The 18,405-nt window shown below is 36.8% G+C and overlaps 1 protein-coding gene across 1 annotated transcript; it reads left to right on the forward strand.

Moving 5' to 3' along the window:
- Positions 1 to 251: 251 nt before the first annotated feature.
- RERGL (RERG like) lies at positions 252 to 10,087 on the forward strand. The gene is made up of 5 exons (XM_065940735.1): positions 252 to 373; positions 2,004 to 2,060; positions 4,912 to 4,985; positions 5,905 to 6,053; positions 8,783 to 10,087. The coding sequence occupies exons 1-5, from the start codon at positions 322 to 324 to the stop codon at positions 9,063 to 9,065; spliced, it is 615 nt and encodes a 204-aa protein (XP_065796807.1). The 5' UTR covers positions 252 to 321; the 3' UTR covers positions 9,066 to 10,087.
- Positions 10,088 to 18,405: the final 8,318 nt, after the last annotated feature.

Below are 18,405 nucleotides of genomic sequence, written 5' to 3' on the forward strand. Positions count from 1 at the left end.
TAGGTTCTAGGAGGAGGGAGATATTTTAGGTACATGAAAGTTGAATATGAGGAGCTAAGCTTCTGTTAAGCTCTTAACTACTGGCTAAATACATCTTTGTGCATCTAAATAGTAAGTCCACTTATTTTTTTTCAAGAGACATGTTCAAAACTAATTGAAAATATTTTTAAAGTTATTATTGGATCATAGGAGTATGGGGTGGAGTTGGCCTTAGGGGAATTAAAGTAGCAATAATAAAAAGGATGTTGGAAAACACATGCTTGGCTCAACTCAGGATAACTCCAGAAGACAAGACAGACCAAGAAAGAGGAGGAAAGCAAGATGAATGATGTGAAGCTTACTGTTTTGGGAGGTGAAGGAACAGGGAAATCTGGTAACTTTTTTTTTTTCTTTCTGGTGTAGAGTACATAAAGAGTGGGAAATATATTGACATTATATATATATATATATATATATATATAAAACATACATTTATAGACTTGATATAACTATATGATTTCTCAGTAGGAGTTTTCATTTTATAAGCAAGTAATGCAATTAACTCTGTAATTATAAAATGTATATATAGGTTGAAGAATATAACTGCTTGACGTATTAATTTGTATCTTGTTCTACTGATGTTTAAAATAAGTAGGACCAACAGGAAATCCCTCCATCATGACCCCACGCACTTCTCACTGGGTCACGCCTGCCCCCACACCCGCATGCATATGTGCTAAGTCGCTTCAGTCGTGTCAGACTCTCTGCGACCCTAGGACTGTAGCCCCCAGGCTCCTCTGTCCATGGGATTCTCCAGGCAAGAACACTGGAGTGGGTTGCCATGCCCTCCTCCAGGGGATCTTCCTGACCCAGGGGTTGAACCCACAGCTTTTGTGTCTACCTGCCTGGGCAGACACGTTCTTTGCCGCTAGCACCCCTGAGAAGCCTCAGTGGCCAAGCAGTGGTCTTGAAAAGATTCTTCTGCCCTGAGACTGAATGTGGAGAGAAATGTGTGAAGCCCTGTGGATTATTTTTTAACTTTTAAAAATTTATTTATTTTTAATTGAAGGTTAATTGCTTTACAGAATATTGTTTTCTGCCAAATATCAAAATGAATCAGCCATAGGTATACATACACCACGTTACAGAGGAGGAAAAAGAAAGACAAAACACTTTGAAGGGAGAAGGGGACAGGGCTTTCTAAATGCCTGGGAACTGAGCGACACGGTCCATGACCTTGGAAGCTACGCGTTTGTTTTTGTTACGTGATGGTGGTGAGGATGCTGCCAACAGAGGCACCCAGCCTAGTGAATCCTGACTGGCCAGACCCAGAGGCTGCAGTAAGATAAACCAACACTAGAGGGCGATCCTCTGTTTCTTGGATTTTGAAGTCTCTGTTTCCTTAAACAATCGCAAAGGTGTGATACTGTCCTGGCCACTATTATAAACATGTGGCACCTTGGAGCCACAATTAATTTGATGAAATAAAAAGATATCATAGCTCTTGCATCTCAGATTTAATAAGAAATCTGTTGCAAAACTGAGTTTTCTTATGTGTGTTTGCCTTACTGAATTACACAGTGAATTGAGTGGGCAGCATAGTAAGATCACTTTCTTTCTAGCCTCCTAATTTTTACGGTTTTACGATGCTAATCTTACTGATTATTATTTAGACCAGAATTTAGTAAAACTTCAAGGTCTTCGTTAATACTTGGTAATTTTTAAGCCATGAGAGAAAACCTTACGCGCATGTGTGCTGTGCCTAGTCGCTCAGTCCTGTCTGACTCTTTGCGACCCCATGGAATGTAGCCTGCCAGGCTTCTCTGTCCATGGGATTCTCCAGGCAAGAATACTGGAGTGAGTTGCCATTTCCTCCTCCAGGGGATCTTCCCAACCCAGGGATTGAACCCAGGTCTCCCGCATTGCAGGCGGATTCATTACTGCCTGAGTCACCAGGAAAGCTAAGTTGTTATCTGTGCCTTAAAACTGGTAAGACCTTAAATTCAACTTGTTTTGTTTTGCAGCCCTTATAGTAAGATTTCTTACCAAGCGCTTCATTGGAGAATATGCTTCTAATTTTGGTAAGTCGCTACTTTAGACTTTTTCACTTTAAAACTTCAGCATCACCAATTAACATCAGTGCATGTGTGCTCATTTGCTAAGACGTATCTGACTGTTTGTGACCCCATGGACTGTATGTAGGTCACCAGGCTTCTCTGTCTATGGCATTTTCAAGGCAAGAATAGTGGAGTGGGTTCCATTTTCTTCTTCATATTAACATCAGAGAAGCATTTTCACAGAATCTTCCATTTTTGCACTTTTAAGCAACTTGTTTAATTCATGGACTCTGATTTTAAAAGCCCAAATAAGTATTTTAATTAAATATTCTTTCATGATAAAATTTATCCAGTTTTATGTTAACTGAGGTACATTAGAAATCCAGCTGGTTTCAGTCTAGAACTAGAAAAACCTTGAACCTGGGACCCACCCATCTGCACCAACCATTGCAGAGCATGTGAGTGTGGGGGTTTTGTTAAACTGTGAAGCAATTTTAAAATTAAAGCAACATCTGCTGAGAGATAAATACAAATTAATTATAAAAGCACAAGGAACAACAAAATAAATCCTTATTTTTATTTAAGGCATTTATTTAATAAATGCTTATTTTCACAAGACCATGTGAAAATAACAGGAAAATTATGCTTTGGTTAAAGATCATATCATAATTATGTAGGTTGCTTATGTAAGTTTCAGAGAAATTCTAAAACAGGTGCCAGGGCACCTTGATATAATCTTAGGATCATTTCACTAACTCTACTATAATTTTGTTATTTTTATTAAAATTAGCATGACATATGGGAAATGCCACAGTGGAGAATTAATAAAAAGTGGGGAATTTTGCCAGAAGTTTGAATATATTTTTGGCTCAACAATTAATCTATATAATGCTACTAATATCTTACCTGATTAAAAGCATGGTGGGGAAGGGTTTGTTTTTTTTTTTTAACAGGAATGAAGATTTTAAGAAATAGAATTGGGAGAAAGGGAAATTATTATTTTTTCATTCAGTAATACTTAGAGTAAGAAGTTCAGATTGCAAGTGTTTTTCCTGAGAAATAAACAACAACAGAAATCTTTAGCATTCATTTAAGAGGTAGCATTAACAGAGTATTTTAGAAAACAACCTTGAAGTATTGAATTGTGTTGTCACCTGCATGTAGCCAACATAGTATTTTGGTTCATATGACACTGTGAGTGTTTTAGGGCAAGCTCTTGAAAACTGATTATAGAAAGAAAAAATATATCGAAAGAGAAATTCTTATTGTTGCATTTCTCAGGTCAACAACCTCAGTCATAAAGGGCCAGATAACACACAAACTAACAGTGAGGCATGAGAAAGTGTTCCAAAACTATAAAACAGTACACACTTACAAAGAACGATTAACAGCAACAACAAAATTAAATGTCACCTTAATCTTTAATACAACATAGTTATATAAGCGAATGAAGTATGCATATTTCTGGCGATGACACCTCTGTTGAAAAATAAGACCTGGAGTCATTTATAAAGACAATCAAGTGAGTTAAAGGTCCACAGCAAGAAGATTAATTAGCCAAAAAATGACCCTATGTGTAAGTGAAGGCTCCAGGGGGAAATAATTAAATTCTAAAATGTTAAGAGCTGGTGACCCCTACTGGCAGTTTTTGAGTATTGAGAGCAGGTATTTTAAAATGTCTCAGGAGGAAATTACATAGCTCACGGTTGTTGCTGTTGTTTAATCTCCCAGTCGTGTCTGACTCTTTGCAACCCATGGATTGTAGCCCACCAGGTTCCTCTGTCCATGGGATTCTCCAGGAAAGAATAGTGGAGTGTGCTGCTGTTTCCTCCTCCAGGGGATCTTCCCCACCCAGGGATCAAACCTGCGTCCGCGTCTCCTGCATTGCAGGCAGATTCTTTACCGCTGATAGCTCACGGTAGTAAGCTTATACAGTTTAGAATAAACTGTCTGAAAACATATTTTAAGATTTAATGAAACAGTAACAAATTTCATTCCGCATAGCCTAGAAGGATCTCAGAATTTACCCCTGAGTTTCCCTGGTGGCTCAGTGGTAAAGTATCTGCCTGCCGATGCACGAGACACAGGTTCAGTCCCTGGTCCAGGAAGATCGCACATGCTGCAAATGACTAAGTCCATATGTCACAACTGTTGAACCTGTGCTCTGGAGCCTGAGAGCCACAACTACTGAGGCCACACGCTGCAATTACTGAAGTCTGAGCATCCTAAAGCCTGTGCTTCCCAGCAAGAGAAACCACTGCAACGGAAAGCCCATGCACTGCAACTAGAGAAAAGCTCCCACAGCAGCGAAGACCCAGCACAGCCAAAAATTAATTAATTAATTGAATTATATAAAATAAATGTCATCCCTAACTCCCTGAAGCCGGCTTTCCCAAATGTCAGCTACATCTTTCTACCATGGATTATGGAGTGTTTGCCAGATTGGGTCATGTATCAGTTTGCAACTGTGTCAGTATGCAGTTCTGGAGAGAAGTAGGTCTTGTATGAAAACACTGGAGGGACAGTTACAGAAATGAAGTCTTTCATTCATTCAAGAAATATTTATTGAACACCTGTCATGTGGCAGATACTCTTCTAGAGGCTATAGTAATGAACAGACTAATATATAGTCACAAAACCTTGTCAGTGAATAGGTATAGTGGTGAAGTTCATTTTTAAGAAATATATATATAAGCAACTATAGCAAATACATAGTTTTCTTGACCACTATCAATAAGGAAAAGCCACTAAAACTAAAATATGACTGCCTGAATTTATAGGGCTGTATTTATATTTGGCTGATCCAAATATAAATCCATGTTTTAAAATTCTGGAGTATTTCCATACTGATAATGAGTATATGAATATTTTGCAGAATCTATCTATCACAAGCATTTGTTTTTGGAAGGGAAGCAGTTGAATCTAGAAATATATGACCCTTGTTCTCAGGTAAGTAAAACAAAATACTTTTATGTTTTCAATCATGATTTGAAGAAGATAGGATAAGGCTAAGTATGCAGTTGCTAGCCTTAATATTGAAGTTACTTCTCAATTTTAAATATTAAAAATTTAAGAAATTATTTTAGTGTTATATTATCTAGCTTCTCTGTAAAGTTATGACAAAATTATCATGTCACAGATATCTTTAAAATAGCAATACTATTATGCTTTCATAATATATTTTTATCAGGTTACAATGTAGCTGTCAAATGCTAATAGTTTAATGGCTTATCAATTCAGTTTATATGTTTGCTAAGCTGCATTTGTTGATAACTAAACCACTGTCGGTTAAACCAAAGTAAGAAGGATTTTGAGTACAAACCCCTTTATTCAAACACAAAAAGTTTAAATATAATTATATAAGTAAGAGAAGGGTGGCCAGTTGTTCAAGATTTCAGAACACCTCTATGGGATATATTTTGTTGGGTATGGCAAACATCCTTCAAATCCTTTTTGCTAAACCTTAATCACTATTGTTGCTTTACTGATTTAAATCTGGTACCAAAAAATCAATACATATTCTGTTCACTAATATAGAAGATACTGTCTCCTTTCAAAATGTGTGTGGATATTGATGTAAAAGGCAATTATTAGGGCTTATCAAATTTTCAGAAAAAGAGAAGTTTTTTTTAGAGAAAAAATTATCAAATGAAATAGATATAACTTTATTATAGTTCTTTTTTTAAAATTTTGATCACTTTTGATAAAAGAAAAAGAGTGATACAAAGAAACTACATTTTAGAAAATACCAGTATTTGCCTTACTGAATTCTCTTCCAGGTAAAATGGGTCTCCATTAATTAACTGTCTGTGGTGTAAAATACAGGGATCCAATCCTACCACTTTCAATGTGCTTGATTTATTTTCAGCCACAGAAAGCAAAATTTTCCCTCACAAGTGAGCTGCATTGGGCAGACGGGTTTGTTATTGTGTATGACATCAGTGACAGGTCTTCCTTTGCATTTGCAAAAGCATTAATCTACAGAATTCGGGAGCCACAGACAAGTCATTGTAAAAGGTGAGGTATTTTTCATTCCTCTCTACTTTCTTTTTAGTAAATCATCATAGAGCTGTAAGCATCATTAGGAAGAGTTTAATACAGACTTCCAATTACAAAATTTAACAGCCCTGAACAAGCCACCTTCCATTCCACAGGAGTTACACATGTAGTAAAAGGAATAAGATGAGAATACTTTATATCCTGAATGACATCAACAGTTACTTGCCCCGAATAAATGACTGTTTTACAAGACAGCTTCTATTGTTAACATGACACTCGCTTGCAAAATAATAGTCCTTTGTACACAAGATAGTTCCCTTTCCACCTTTCTTTTTCATTCCCACAAAAATGTTAAGGATACTAAATAAATCCAGATATATTACATTTGGCATTCAATTCCTAGTCATTGGGTTTTTCAGTCTATCAAAGCAAAATAGACTGAATAATCTAACCATTACAAATTCTAAGTATGAGACTACATTTTTCTCCATTTCACCTCCTAAAATAGAGAGCCAATCTACAATGCCCTATTGTTAATGTCTTGACACAAGTCATTATGCAGGAAACAGAACGATGCCTTGGACTATTTTTTCATTAGTAGATATATGTTTAAACCTATGAATTTCCCATTTTTAGTTTTCTTTTTTTTTTTTAAGTTGTTTTATCCTTTCCTTTTAAAATAGTTATTTTTATTCAAAATGCTGGTGTAAGGGATTCTTTGTTTCTTAATCAGATTTGCCCTTCTCTAATACCATGCTAATCTGGGAAGTAAAGCAGCACAATATCATTCCTGATAATTGATGTCTGTGATTTTAATATCTCTTTTAAATGCCCATTATCAAGAAATAATCAGATAATAATTGATAAGGCGTGTTCCCTTGGAGTCATTTGATGTAAATTCTTGCTTATATCTGATTGACCTTGGGTAAACCCTTTAATTTCTAGACCTTTTTTTTCTGATTATAGAACTGATGGAAACATGGTAGGAAAAAGAATGTGATTTTAGTAAGAAACCTCAGAGCTCTGATTTCCTATAATATTACTGATTTTGAGGGAACTCAATTGTTTCAAGTGTTAAATACTTTATGTTTAAGCACCATAATTTTGGTAAGGGTAAGTAATTAAAATTACTTTGCTATTCTTCCATATCAAAAGAATCACTCAAGAAGAATTAAAAAATGTATATTTAAAAAATCCCTCCATTTGGCATTTTCAGGCAATCTTCTTAATGTGTTGATCAAATAATTCTTGGATATTTGCAGTTTTCAATTTTTAAGTAGAGTCTATTTCCAAATCTCTTATCTATGGATAGAAAGAAAATATGGCATGGTTTTATAAAATTTTATCTGATATTTGTGACTTATCCTTCAAAATATTTCATTTATTTACTATATGTGTGAAAGTCGCTCCGTCGTGTCCAACTCTTTGATACCCCGTGGATTGTAGCCTGCCAAGCTCCTCTGTCCATGAAATTCTCCAAGCCAGAATACTAGAATGGGTAGTCATTCCCTTCTCCAGAGGATCTTCCCAACCCAGGGATCGGACTTAGGTTTCCCGCCTTGCAGGCAGATTCTTTACTGTCTGAGGCACCAGCCCAAGAATACTGGAGTGGAGCAGAGTAGCCTATCCCTTCTCCAGTGGATCTTCCTGACCCGGGAATCAAACCGGGATCTCCCACACGGCAGGCAAATTCTTTACGAGCTGAGCTACCAGGGAAGCCCTACATAAAAAGATACTATTAGTGTATGAACTATATAAAAAGGTACTATTAGTATCATCAAGAGTCTAGTGTTAGACTTGCAATGCTTTTTCCTTGATGGCTCAAACCATCGTGTGAATAAAACATACTTTGGTGGTTTCTATACAGTATCTCTTGAGATGGTGTTGAAGACTTTTCATTTTCTCATTTTTCCCTATAGTAGATGTCTTGGCACTATTTCTTGCCATTTGAGGACTAGTAGCCATACTGTATTCTTCAAATGAAACTCTGCTTTAGAAATGTTGTACTGTAGCCACAGAAATTGTATTGATATTTGCCAAAGATGGTACCTTAACAAAGAAATATATTTCTTAAATAAATCAGAAAAGTTGTACAAAGTTACAAGATGGTAAAATTTTCTTTAGAGTATGTTATAATGAATATTAACAGGGAACAAACAGTGATGAGTACTGAATAATATTTTTCCTTAAGAAAACTGTATTTAAATTGTTTAATTAGTAAAGAAGCAGTAGCTAGTCCTCTTTCAATTGACAAGAGAATGAAAAATAATGCTTAGTAAGCATCTTTAATAAAAGATGCTTTTATTATTATTATTATTTTATTATAGCCTGGCATTGGGCTAGGTTTTTTATATACATCTTCATTCTGGGTGATGAGGACTATTTTACCTTTTTTTTTTTTTTTAACATATAAGAGAACTGAAAATGGAAAATGATGTCACACTCATGTCTTGTTAGTAAACAGAGCCATAGTTCCAGGAATAGATTTGTGCCACTTCAAATCTTATGCTTTAAGAGTTTTGTTGGGTCTGTGTCATTTACTACATTTAGTAGTAGTAAATCCTTTTTATGAATAAATGAGGATACACACACACGACTACAAATGCACACAGATACAAATAATGCACACAATATTTTTTTCCTTTTTTGGGGGGGGGGATCTATAATTCTTTTTTATATAAATCTACTTAATATATAAAAAAAGAGTTGAAACAGTCTTACCAAATAACTGTGCATCTGTGTTTCAGAGCTGTGGAGTCAGCAGTGCTTCTGGTGGGTAACAAGCAAGATCTCTGTCATGTCCGAGAGGTTGACTGGACGGAAGGGCACAGACTGGCCCTGGAGAACCGCTGCCAGTTCTGTGAACTCTCTGCAGCAGAGCAATCTCTGGAGGTGGAAATGATGTTCACCAGAATTATCAGGGACATCCTGAAAAACCTCAAACTCAAAGAAAAGAGAAGATACAGTGGATCTAAATCCATGGCCAAGCTGATCAATAATGTATTTGGAAAGAGAAGGAAGTCTGTTTAGTAGACATGTGATCCTGCGGGATTTATTATATCAGACATTTGTATGGTAATTAAATTTACCTTTTGTGTGCAACTAAAACATTCTCTTAGAGATATGAAATAATTAACCATGAACCACAACTGTGTTTTCAAATATATAGTTTGCCTTTTTGGTTGCTTGAATCTTATACATTTTGCTTCACACTTAACCTTTTCTCTATACACAGACTAATATTAGTATAATCTAATGGTGGATTACTGTACAGTTTACCTTGCCAAATAAACCCTGCTTATGTAATTTTCTTAAACTACCATTCTTTAGGGCTCAGCTCAGTTCAGTTCAGTTCAGTCGCTCAGTTGTGTCCGACTCTTTGCGACCCCACGAACCACAGCACACCAGGCCTCCCTGTCCATCACCAACTTCCAGAGTCTACTCAAACTCATGTCCATCGAGTCAGTGATGCCATCCAGCCACCTCATCCTCTGTCGGTCCCCTTCTCCTCCTGCCCCCAATCCCTCCCAGCATCAGGGCTCAGTTACCTTTATTTTATATGTGTCTTTTAGATGAAATATATAGTTATATTCACCTGGTAGCTCAGCTGGTGAAGAATCCACCTGCAATGCAGGAGACCCTGGTTCAATTCTTGGGTCAGGAAGATCCACTGGAGAAGGGATAGGCTACCCACTCCAGTATTCTTGGGCTTCCCTGGTGGCTCAGCTGGTAAAGAATCTGCCTGCAATGTGGGAGACCTGGGTTCGATCACTGGGTTGGGAAGATCCCCTGGAGAAGGGGATGGCTACCAAGTCTATATTCTGGCCTGAAGAAATTCCAAGGACTGTATAGTCCATGGGGTATCTAAGAGACATAACTGCAACTTTCACTTCACTTCTTCATTATATTATAGAGCTTAATTTATCAATTTGTAAAATTCAAGATTTATTTAACAGAAATGCATGGATTTAATTTACAAAGTATATTTATAATAAAGCAGTTATTTAAGTTACATAAGTTACATTTAAGATCACATAAGTTTGTTTGTTTGTTTTAACAGCTAAGGCCTTAAGAAGTTAAATTCTGGGGAAAGAATAAAGTCAGACGAATGGAGAAATTAGCATTGACATATATATGCTACCATATGTAAAATAGATAGTTGGTGAGAAGTTGCTATATAACACAGGGAGCCCAGCATGGTGCTCTGTGATGACCTAGAAGTGTAGGGTAGAGGGAAGGGAAGGAGTCTTAATAGGGAGGTGATATATGTATAATTATGGCTGATTTGTATTGCTGTATGGCAGAAAACAACACAACATTGTAAAACAATATTCCCCCAATTGAAAAAAAATAAATTTCTTACCCATAAGTACATAGTTCATAGTTGGCCTGATGATGAAAAAGTCTACCTTTCTTTGTTGTATACTATAGTAACAAGGGCAATTATCATAGAGTAATTAAATTATATAGCTAAGATCAGTTTTAGATTAAAAGATTAAGGTTTTTTTTTTTTTTTTTTTTTTAATTTAAGTTCATTTGGAAATCTAGATGTCATAGGGGAAGGAAAAGGTAAAAACTAGTTGGTAAATACATAAGCTTGAAGCCCTTATTGTCCTGAAACAAGTGTTACATGAGATAAAAACATTTTGGACCTTCTACCATTACATAGGGTATGGTTCCCCCTCACCCCACCCCGAAGTCATCTGTCCACCTCCTGGACTGCAGCGCCCCTTCTGCCGTCTTGGTGAGCCTGCTGAATGCTGCATTTCAAGGTGCGGGTTGAGGCCTGATTTCAGCCAAATCACTGATAAGTAAGGTTTGATTTCTGAGAAGTTAACTTGGGCGTACATGCAATGCTGCCGACACTGAGTTATGGAGTTAACATTGAGAAATGGAGCATTTCCTATCATATCAGTAAACAAGGATGTCACAGTCATCAGCGATTGCAGCCCTCCAATGTGAGCTGGCGAGTCCTGAGGAAACTCAGGAAGGAAAAGAATACCTTCCATCTAGCAGCCACACTCTGCAGCCATTCTCTGTAGAGATCCCTGCAGGGCTCTGTGGGGAGCCCTGGGGGCACTCAGGCTGTGAAAACACAAGATAATGGCCCCAGATAACTGAGGTGCATGTGAAAGGAATGATTTCAGTGAGCCCAGACTCTTGCATCTTCCCATACACAGAAAAGTACTAATTTCCTTAACTTGGGATATCTGGTTTCTCTAATTAATGGTAATCTTTTGATGTTTCTGATGACTATGTGATCAGAGTCAGGCCCAACTCTTTGTGACCCCATAGACTGCAGCCCACCAGGCTCCTCTGTCCGTGGAACTTCCCACGCAAAAATACTGGAGATGCCATGGCCTCCTCCAGGGGATCATCCAGACCTAAGGATGGAACCCATGTCTTTTATCACTGTACCACCTGATGATTACCTGTCTTTTGTTGCAAAAATCCTATATATCCTAGCTCCTCCCCTTGCCTCCTAGGAGCAGGTTCTCAGAGCTATCTGAAATGCTTTCTCCTGGGTTTCCGTCCCCATTTTGCCCCAAATAAAACTTGACTCGTAACTCTCATGTTGCGCATTTTTAAAAAAATTCAGCATGTATGTGAATGAGACCATGTGAAAGATCTTCAGAAGAGGGTGGTAGACAGGAGTCCAGGAGGGTAATACAAACTATTAGGCTGCACAGGAGAGAATCCATCTCATTGATATGATCTTGCTCATGGTGAGTCATGAGCCAACATTTAGCTCTCCTGTTATATAGAAAGCTAACCTGGATGACATACAAGTGGAAATAAGGGAACTTGTATGTGGTAGTTACAAAATAGTTCAGAATGTTCATAAAGATGGGGGAGTTTGAATTGTTATGAAGGTTTGGGCCCAAGAACCCACCATCTGATTGTGTTCTCTGGAACGATTCAGAGGAACTTCGCTTACTATAAGAAAGTGAGGAGCAGAGTGGGGAAGAGGCAAAGAGCTTTGACAAACTTCATAATGACTGCGCTCCACAGGGCAGAGCTGACAGCAGAGATGCTGCCATTGAACCACGCTTGTCAGTATCAATGCAAATGATGGAATCCTGGGACAGCAGAACCTGGATGCCAGCATTTAACCCAATGGCTATTTAACCTTGAGAGTCCCTTGGACTACAAGGAGATCACACCAGTCAATCCTAAAAGGAAGTCAACCCTGAATATTCATTATAAGAACTGTTGCTGAAGCTGAAGTTCCAATACTTTGGCTACGTGAAGCAAAGAGCCAACTCATTGGAAAAGACTCTAATGCTGGGAAAGACTGAAGGCAAAAGGAGACGGGGAGAGTAGAGGATGAAATGGTTAGATAACATCACTGACTCAGTGGACATGAATTTGAGCAAATTTGAGCAAAAACCAGAAAATAGTGAGAGACAGAGGAGCCTGGCATGCTGCAGTTCATGGGGTTGCAATGATTTGGACATGACTTAGTGACTAAACAACGACAATAACTGTTTAACCTGTTAGCCTGTTTATTCATTCACTCAGCCCCCAGAGAAACAATGCTGTATCCAGAGTAAGGCTCCATTTTTTATACTGGTTGGTTGGAAACTTAGATGCTTTATTGAGGCAAAGTCCATATTGTGGGCTCAAACATTTCTCCCATCCCTGCCATCAAGGCCATTATTATCCTGAGTCCATCACATATAAGCACAACAGTGATCAAGAAAAAGGAAGATTATCTGTAGGGCAGTTCATCCTGTTCATTTGGATGTAAAGTGATTTCTCATTGGTGGATGCTCTCCAGTGGGCATTAAAATGATACACAAAGATCTGTAAATTTTATGCTGTCTCTCAGAGATCCATTCACATACTTTTTCTCCAGTCCTTCTTGGCACTGTTCTTCCAATCTTACCTCTTACAGATATGTACTTGCATGCTCAGTGATTTTCAACTCTGTGCTATAGCCTGCCATGCTCCTCTATCCATGAGATTTTCCACACATGAATACTGGAGTGGGCTGCTGTTTCCTACTCCAGGGAAACCTTTTCCACCTAGGGATAGAATCCGTGTTTCCTGCATTGACAGGCAGATTCTTTACCACTGTACCACCTGGGAAGCCCACCTCTTACAGATAGTTCTGACCAACTGGCAAAACTATTGATCATGATCTAAAACTCTGTACTATACTGTATTACACCTTCCTGTCTTACAGGGTACACAACAAAGTCTACTGACGAATGGGATAGTTTGCTTTTATCTATGAACTTTGTGGTCACCTCTGGGCAGATCTGTAATGAGAGTCTGTCCTCTTTTGCCGGGCACTATCACATCAAGCTTGAGTGAGGAATGCTTCTTATCAACTAAGAATATTCACATTACATTGCTTTGTAAATAAGAAATAAACTTCTTTTGTGTATTATTCCCATAAATTCAGTAGGGCACTTTTTTTGATCAACTGTTTATAGGGCTTTTACTAATCTTTTATAATACTAATATTGACTATATAAGTATATGTATATGAATATACATATAATTTTAAACACTTATACTTTTATCTTTTTAAATTTATTTATTTTGTTCTTATTATTTCCCCAAATAAAAGATTTGGTCTTCATTCTTTAAAATTATTTTCCCTGTTATAGAATGATTTTGGGGGGCTGATTTTGCGTTAAAAAGTAACATATTTATGTCACATGGAAGAACTCCACTGTCAAAATGGTATGAAAATTCTTTCATAGCTTAATCTATGCATATGTATTTGTGATGAATCAGAGTTCAAGATTTTTCTGGTAAGTCTACTGTTCATATTTGTATAGATTAATGTTTCTTTACTGTACCTTGATTTTTTAGCAAGGTGATCTGTGATGACACTTGTTACAAGGAGTCTATGGAACAAAGAAATAAGAACAGCATTCTTAGCAAAAAGAAAAAAGATAGCTATGTGAGGTGATGGGTGTGTTAGTTAACTTGATTGTGGTAATCATTTCACATCATATGTGTGAGCTAAGTAGCTTCGGTCACGTCCAGCTGTTTGCGACCCCATGGACTGTGGCCTGCCAATCTCCTCTACCCATGGGGTTCTCCAGGCACGAATACTGGAGTGGGTTGCCATTTCCTCCTCTAGGGGATCCTCCTGACCCAGGGATGGAACCCATGTCTCCTGTGTCTCCTGCATTAGCAGGGGGGTCCTTTACCACTAGCGCCACCTGGGAAGCCCTCACAATGTATCTGTATATGAAATCACTATGTCATACACATTAAATATATTGCAGTTTTTTCAGTTATACCTTAGTAAAGCTGAAAAATGTTGTCCATTAAAAAAAATTTCTATTTTAAAAATAGTTTCTGTGAGATAACATAATGAGTGAACTGTTGGTGAACCATTGATTATTTTTCAGAGTGATATTTAAAGGTACTTGGTTAAAGGTACTAGGTTTCCCCTTTTATAATGTGATAGTTATAAAACATATTCACACATTTTTTGACACTTCTCCCATTGATAGGTTGATTCTAATTTCCTTCCCCTTGATATGGACTATCCTTGCTGACTCCCTTTTAACATATGGGATGAGATGGAAATAATGGGAAGGACTTATGAGACCAGCTTGGAAAAGAGCTCGTGCTCCCCTCTCTTCCTGGGACTCTGCCTTGTTCAAAATCTAGATGGATGAATCTGACTCCGCTGAAGACCCCAGGACAGGAATACCATACTGCTTGGGGTTAGTGAGCACACAACTCCCAAACACATGAGTGAATCCTCAGGTGATTTCAGCCTCTAAAACTGAACTTCTCCAACCCATGCTATGTGGGGCACGGATAAGTTATTCCCACTTATAGATTTCTAAGCCCAGAATATATCCTTGGTTATGTTTTGTTTGTTTGTTTGTTTGGTGGGAGGAATTCTTTTGTGGCAATAGGTAAGTCAGAACAGATAATTCTTTAAAATCCCCAGTAACTCAGTCAGTATGAAATGTTTGGCTTTCTTATTGGGCAAAAACATAATGGAAAAAAAGAATCTTCCAAACCAGATTCAAAATTATCTACAATATCCAGTTTTCCCCAAATCACTCTCCTTGTGACTATCACTCATATGTAAAGCAACTTGTGAAAATCTAAAAATAACAAATTGCAGTTTTCCAAAGTGAGAAAAACCACATCTACTTACAGTGCAGAAACAAATACATCAACATTAGGCCATAGAACATTGTAGGTTGAAGATAGCAAGTGTGTCTATAAATCTCAAAGATAGTTAAGCTGTAGCACTAGGCTGGGAATTGCCTGTGCTGCTTCTAGTAAAAAAAAAAAAAAAAAAAAGATGCCGTCATTCACTTTGGATGAGCTTCAATGAGATAACACATAATGAGGGGCAACAGCTGAGGAAGAGAATGCCAAAGGGGAGGGGACTTTGAAATGGTTTTGATTTAATACAAGGCATGCACTATTAATAAAGAGGTTGAATGATACCTGTATGTTTTATAGGTTTATAAATTGGCTGTAGTAAAATATTTTACATCTTAGATCACTAGGTATTGTTTCAGCTTATTATGGGAGATATCTATCTAGAGTTGACTGAATTGTATTAATCTGAACCTAGTTTAATGATGCCTTAACATTTTTATGGGGGAATTTAATGTTTGCAATATCCATGTTCCTTACTTGAAAGTGTGACTTATAGGTTTCTCATCTTCCTTAAATTATGAAATCCTTCAGCTAATAAAGGAAAATGATTATAGTTTGCAAAAAAGGCAAAGTCATTTAACAATCCATATAACTGTCTATTGTAGGACTTTGCATAATAATTGTAATTTAGCTATTAAGGATTCTAAAGGCAGTTATCAGTCATACTCCACACTTCTAGGGGAATCAGGCAAAGTCCAGAGTATTGAAAGTATTTTAAATTCCCAAGGAAAAAAAAGCACACTGTAAATTGGGAATATACTCCATTGTGACAACATATTCCAAGCAAGTAAGAAGCTCATCATAGTTTTCAAACATATAAACCACCAAACAGTATTTTATTTCTTTTGGATAGAGATATAATTTATTATTAACAATGGAACTATTAGTTCCTGTAAGGAAGGGATTAACTGATAAAAAGTCAGTTGCAATGTGAAATTTGACCAACATTTTAGTTGGAAAAACTAAGACATAAAGAATTAAGAAAAAAACAGAAAATGAAGAAGAGTAAGGAATGGAATTATTTGCCATTATGTGGAAGTATGATTATGAGTTACCTCTGTAGTTTTTAGATCACTTTATAAGATTGAGTGTTTAACATCTCAGTTTTAGTTGTTTAGTCAACTCAGCTGTAAAAATGAGTATTAAACAACTAGACACATGAAAACATTTCAAAACACATATTAAGTTAAACTCATCATTTTTTCTAGATACAGATTTACTTTCACAGTAACAAACTATTTCAGTTTTCAAAATTTGGGGTTATTTCTATACATATTTGGGGTTAAAGTTTGATGTTGGTTGAAGACAGAAAGTTTAACTTATTCAGGCAACAATTATAAAGAAAATAACCAGTTGACTGACGTTTATCAGAAAATTTTGAGGCCATGAGTAAAAGAAATCTATGTTTTATTTACTGTTATTCTCCACAATAGGAAATGTTTTGAGCAAAACCTGCTCAAATATAGTTTAAAAATTATGGAATTAGGTCATTCCAAATAGTATTTATTGTTCTCTTAGTAACATCTTTTTGAAGATAAACATATTTGTTGGCAGACTAAGACTAACACACACATATGTGTATTTGTGTATACAGGTATGCTATACAGTTATACTATATGTCTATATTTATCTCTCTCTAATGATTTTTTTATTAAATACATTTAAACAAATTGAATTCACCTATAAAAATATAAAACAACATAGCTTTAATGATTTTATCTTTACAAAATCACTAGTAAATGATCATCTATCACAGAATTTTAATATTGGACACATACTGACATGCCTTATTTAATCATAGAAATTTAATTGAAATATTGAGTAGTTAAAAGGACCAAATCTACCATTTCACAATTTTCTGTTCAATTTCAATTTTTTAAATTAAATAATGACAGTTCGTAATAGGATTGAAGTTTCATATAACACAGCCCATGTAACAGAATCTCAGTGTTTCCCTTAAAAAATTGAGAATAGAAATGAAGGATAAAATTGGAGCAATCTCTGTGCTACCTTCTGGGCTAAAAATGCACTTTGCCTACATTACCCTTTTCTTAAGTCCTAGTTTCACACAAGCTTTGCACAACCAGAAAAGAAACTATCTGCCCCTTCCCTCCATGAGAATGATTCTCTGAACCATACACTTTATCTTATTACTCAGGACCCCACTACCAACACCTATCTTTCTTGAAACAGTCCCAGCTAGAGGAATGAGAAGCAACAGTTGCAAACTTTCCTCATCAGTTTTGCAATCATGGATAAATGCAAACACAGATGAGGTCAAGATTTGGTTGTAGGAAGGAAGTGTTGGAGCAGGGACTCAAAGTGCTGTGGTTTGGAACTATTCATGTATCAGTTCAGTTCAGTCGCTGAGTCCTGTCCGACTCTTTGCGACCCCATGAATCGCAGCACGCCAGGCCTGCCTGTCCATCACCAACTCCCGGAGTTTACTCAAACTCATGCCCATGGCATTTGTTAAAAATAGAAAAAAAATTTTTTTTGTCGTGTTATCCATTATATCTCCCTTGTAATGAGAAGACAGCAAATTTGGGAACCATCTTCACCTCTATAAAGCATAGCCAAACTAAATAAATTCTGATTATGCATAGAATTTGGGACTTCCCTGTTGGGTCAAGTAGTAAAGAATCCACCTGCAATGCGGGAGACCTGGGTTCGATCCCTGGGTCAGGAAGGTCTTCTGGAGAATGGAATGGCAACCCCCTCCAGTATTATTGCCTGGAGAATTCCATAAACAGAGAAGCCTGGTGGGTACAGTTCATGGAGTCCCAGAGTCGGACACAACTGAGGGACTAACATGCATAGAATTTATGCTGAGATGGATACAACCACCACACTTCAAGGATGAGAACTGAGATAGCTACATTATCCCCTTCTAAAATAATGAGGATGATGAAGATAAGGATAGAAATGGAAGTATCATATTCTGGCAAACCAGACCATTAAAATTTTCTTCCTTTTATAAACATCAAGAAAAATAGAACAGAACAGATAAATGCCCCCACCATACATATACATTAATAATAATGGACTTCTGAAAATATTACTCAAGATAAGAATACAGAAATATTAATCTAAACTGGAAAAGTATTATCTGAAAATTTTTAAAATGAAAAATAAGTAGAAAGTCTAGGACAGACTTTAAAACCTTCATTTTAGGCAATGAAAGGTTAAACTATCATTGCGAAAAATCAATTCA

The sequence above is a fragment of the Muntiacus reevesi genome, chromosome 1 (genome assembly GCF_963930625.1).
Source record: "Muntiacus reevesi chromosome 1, mMunRee1.1, whole genome shotgun sequence".
In the NCBI taxonomy this organism is placed as follows: Eukaryota; Metazoa; Chordata; class Mammalia; order Artiodactyla; family Cervidae; genus Muntiacus; species Muntiacus reevesi.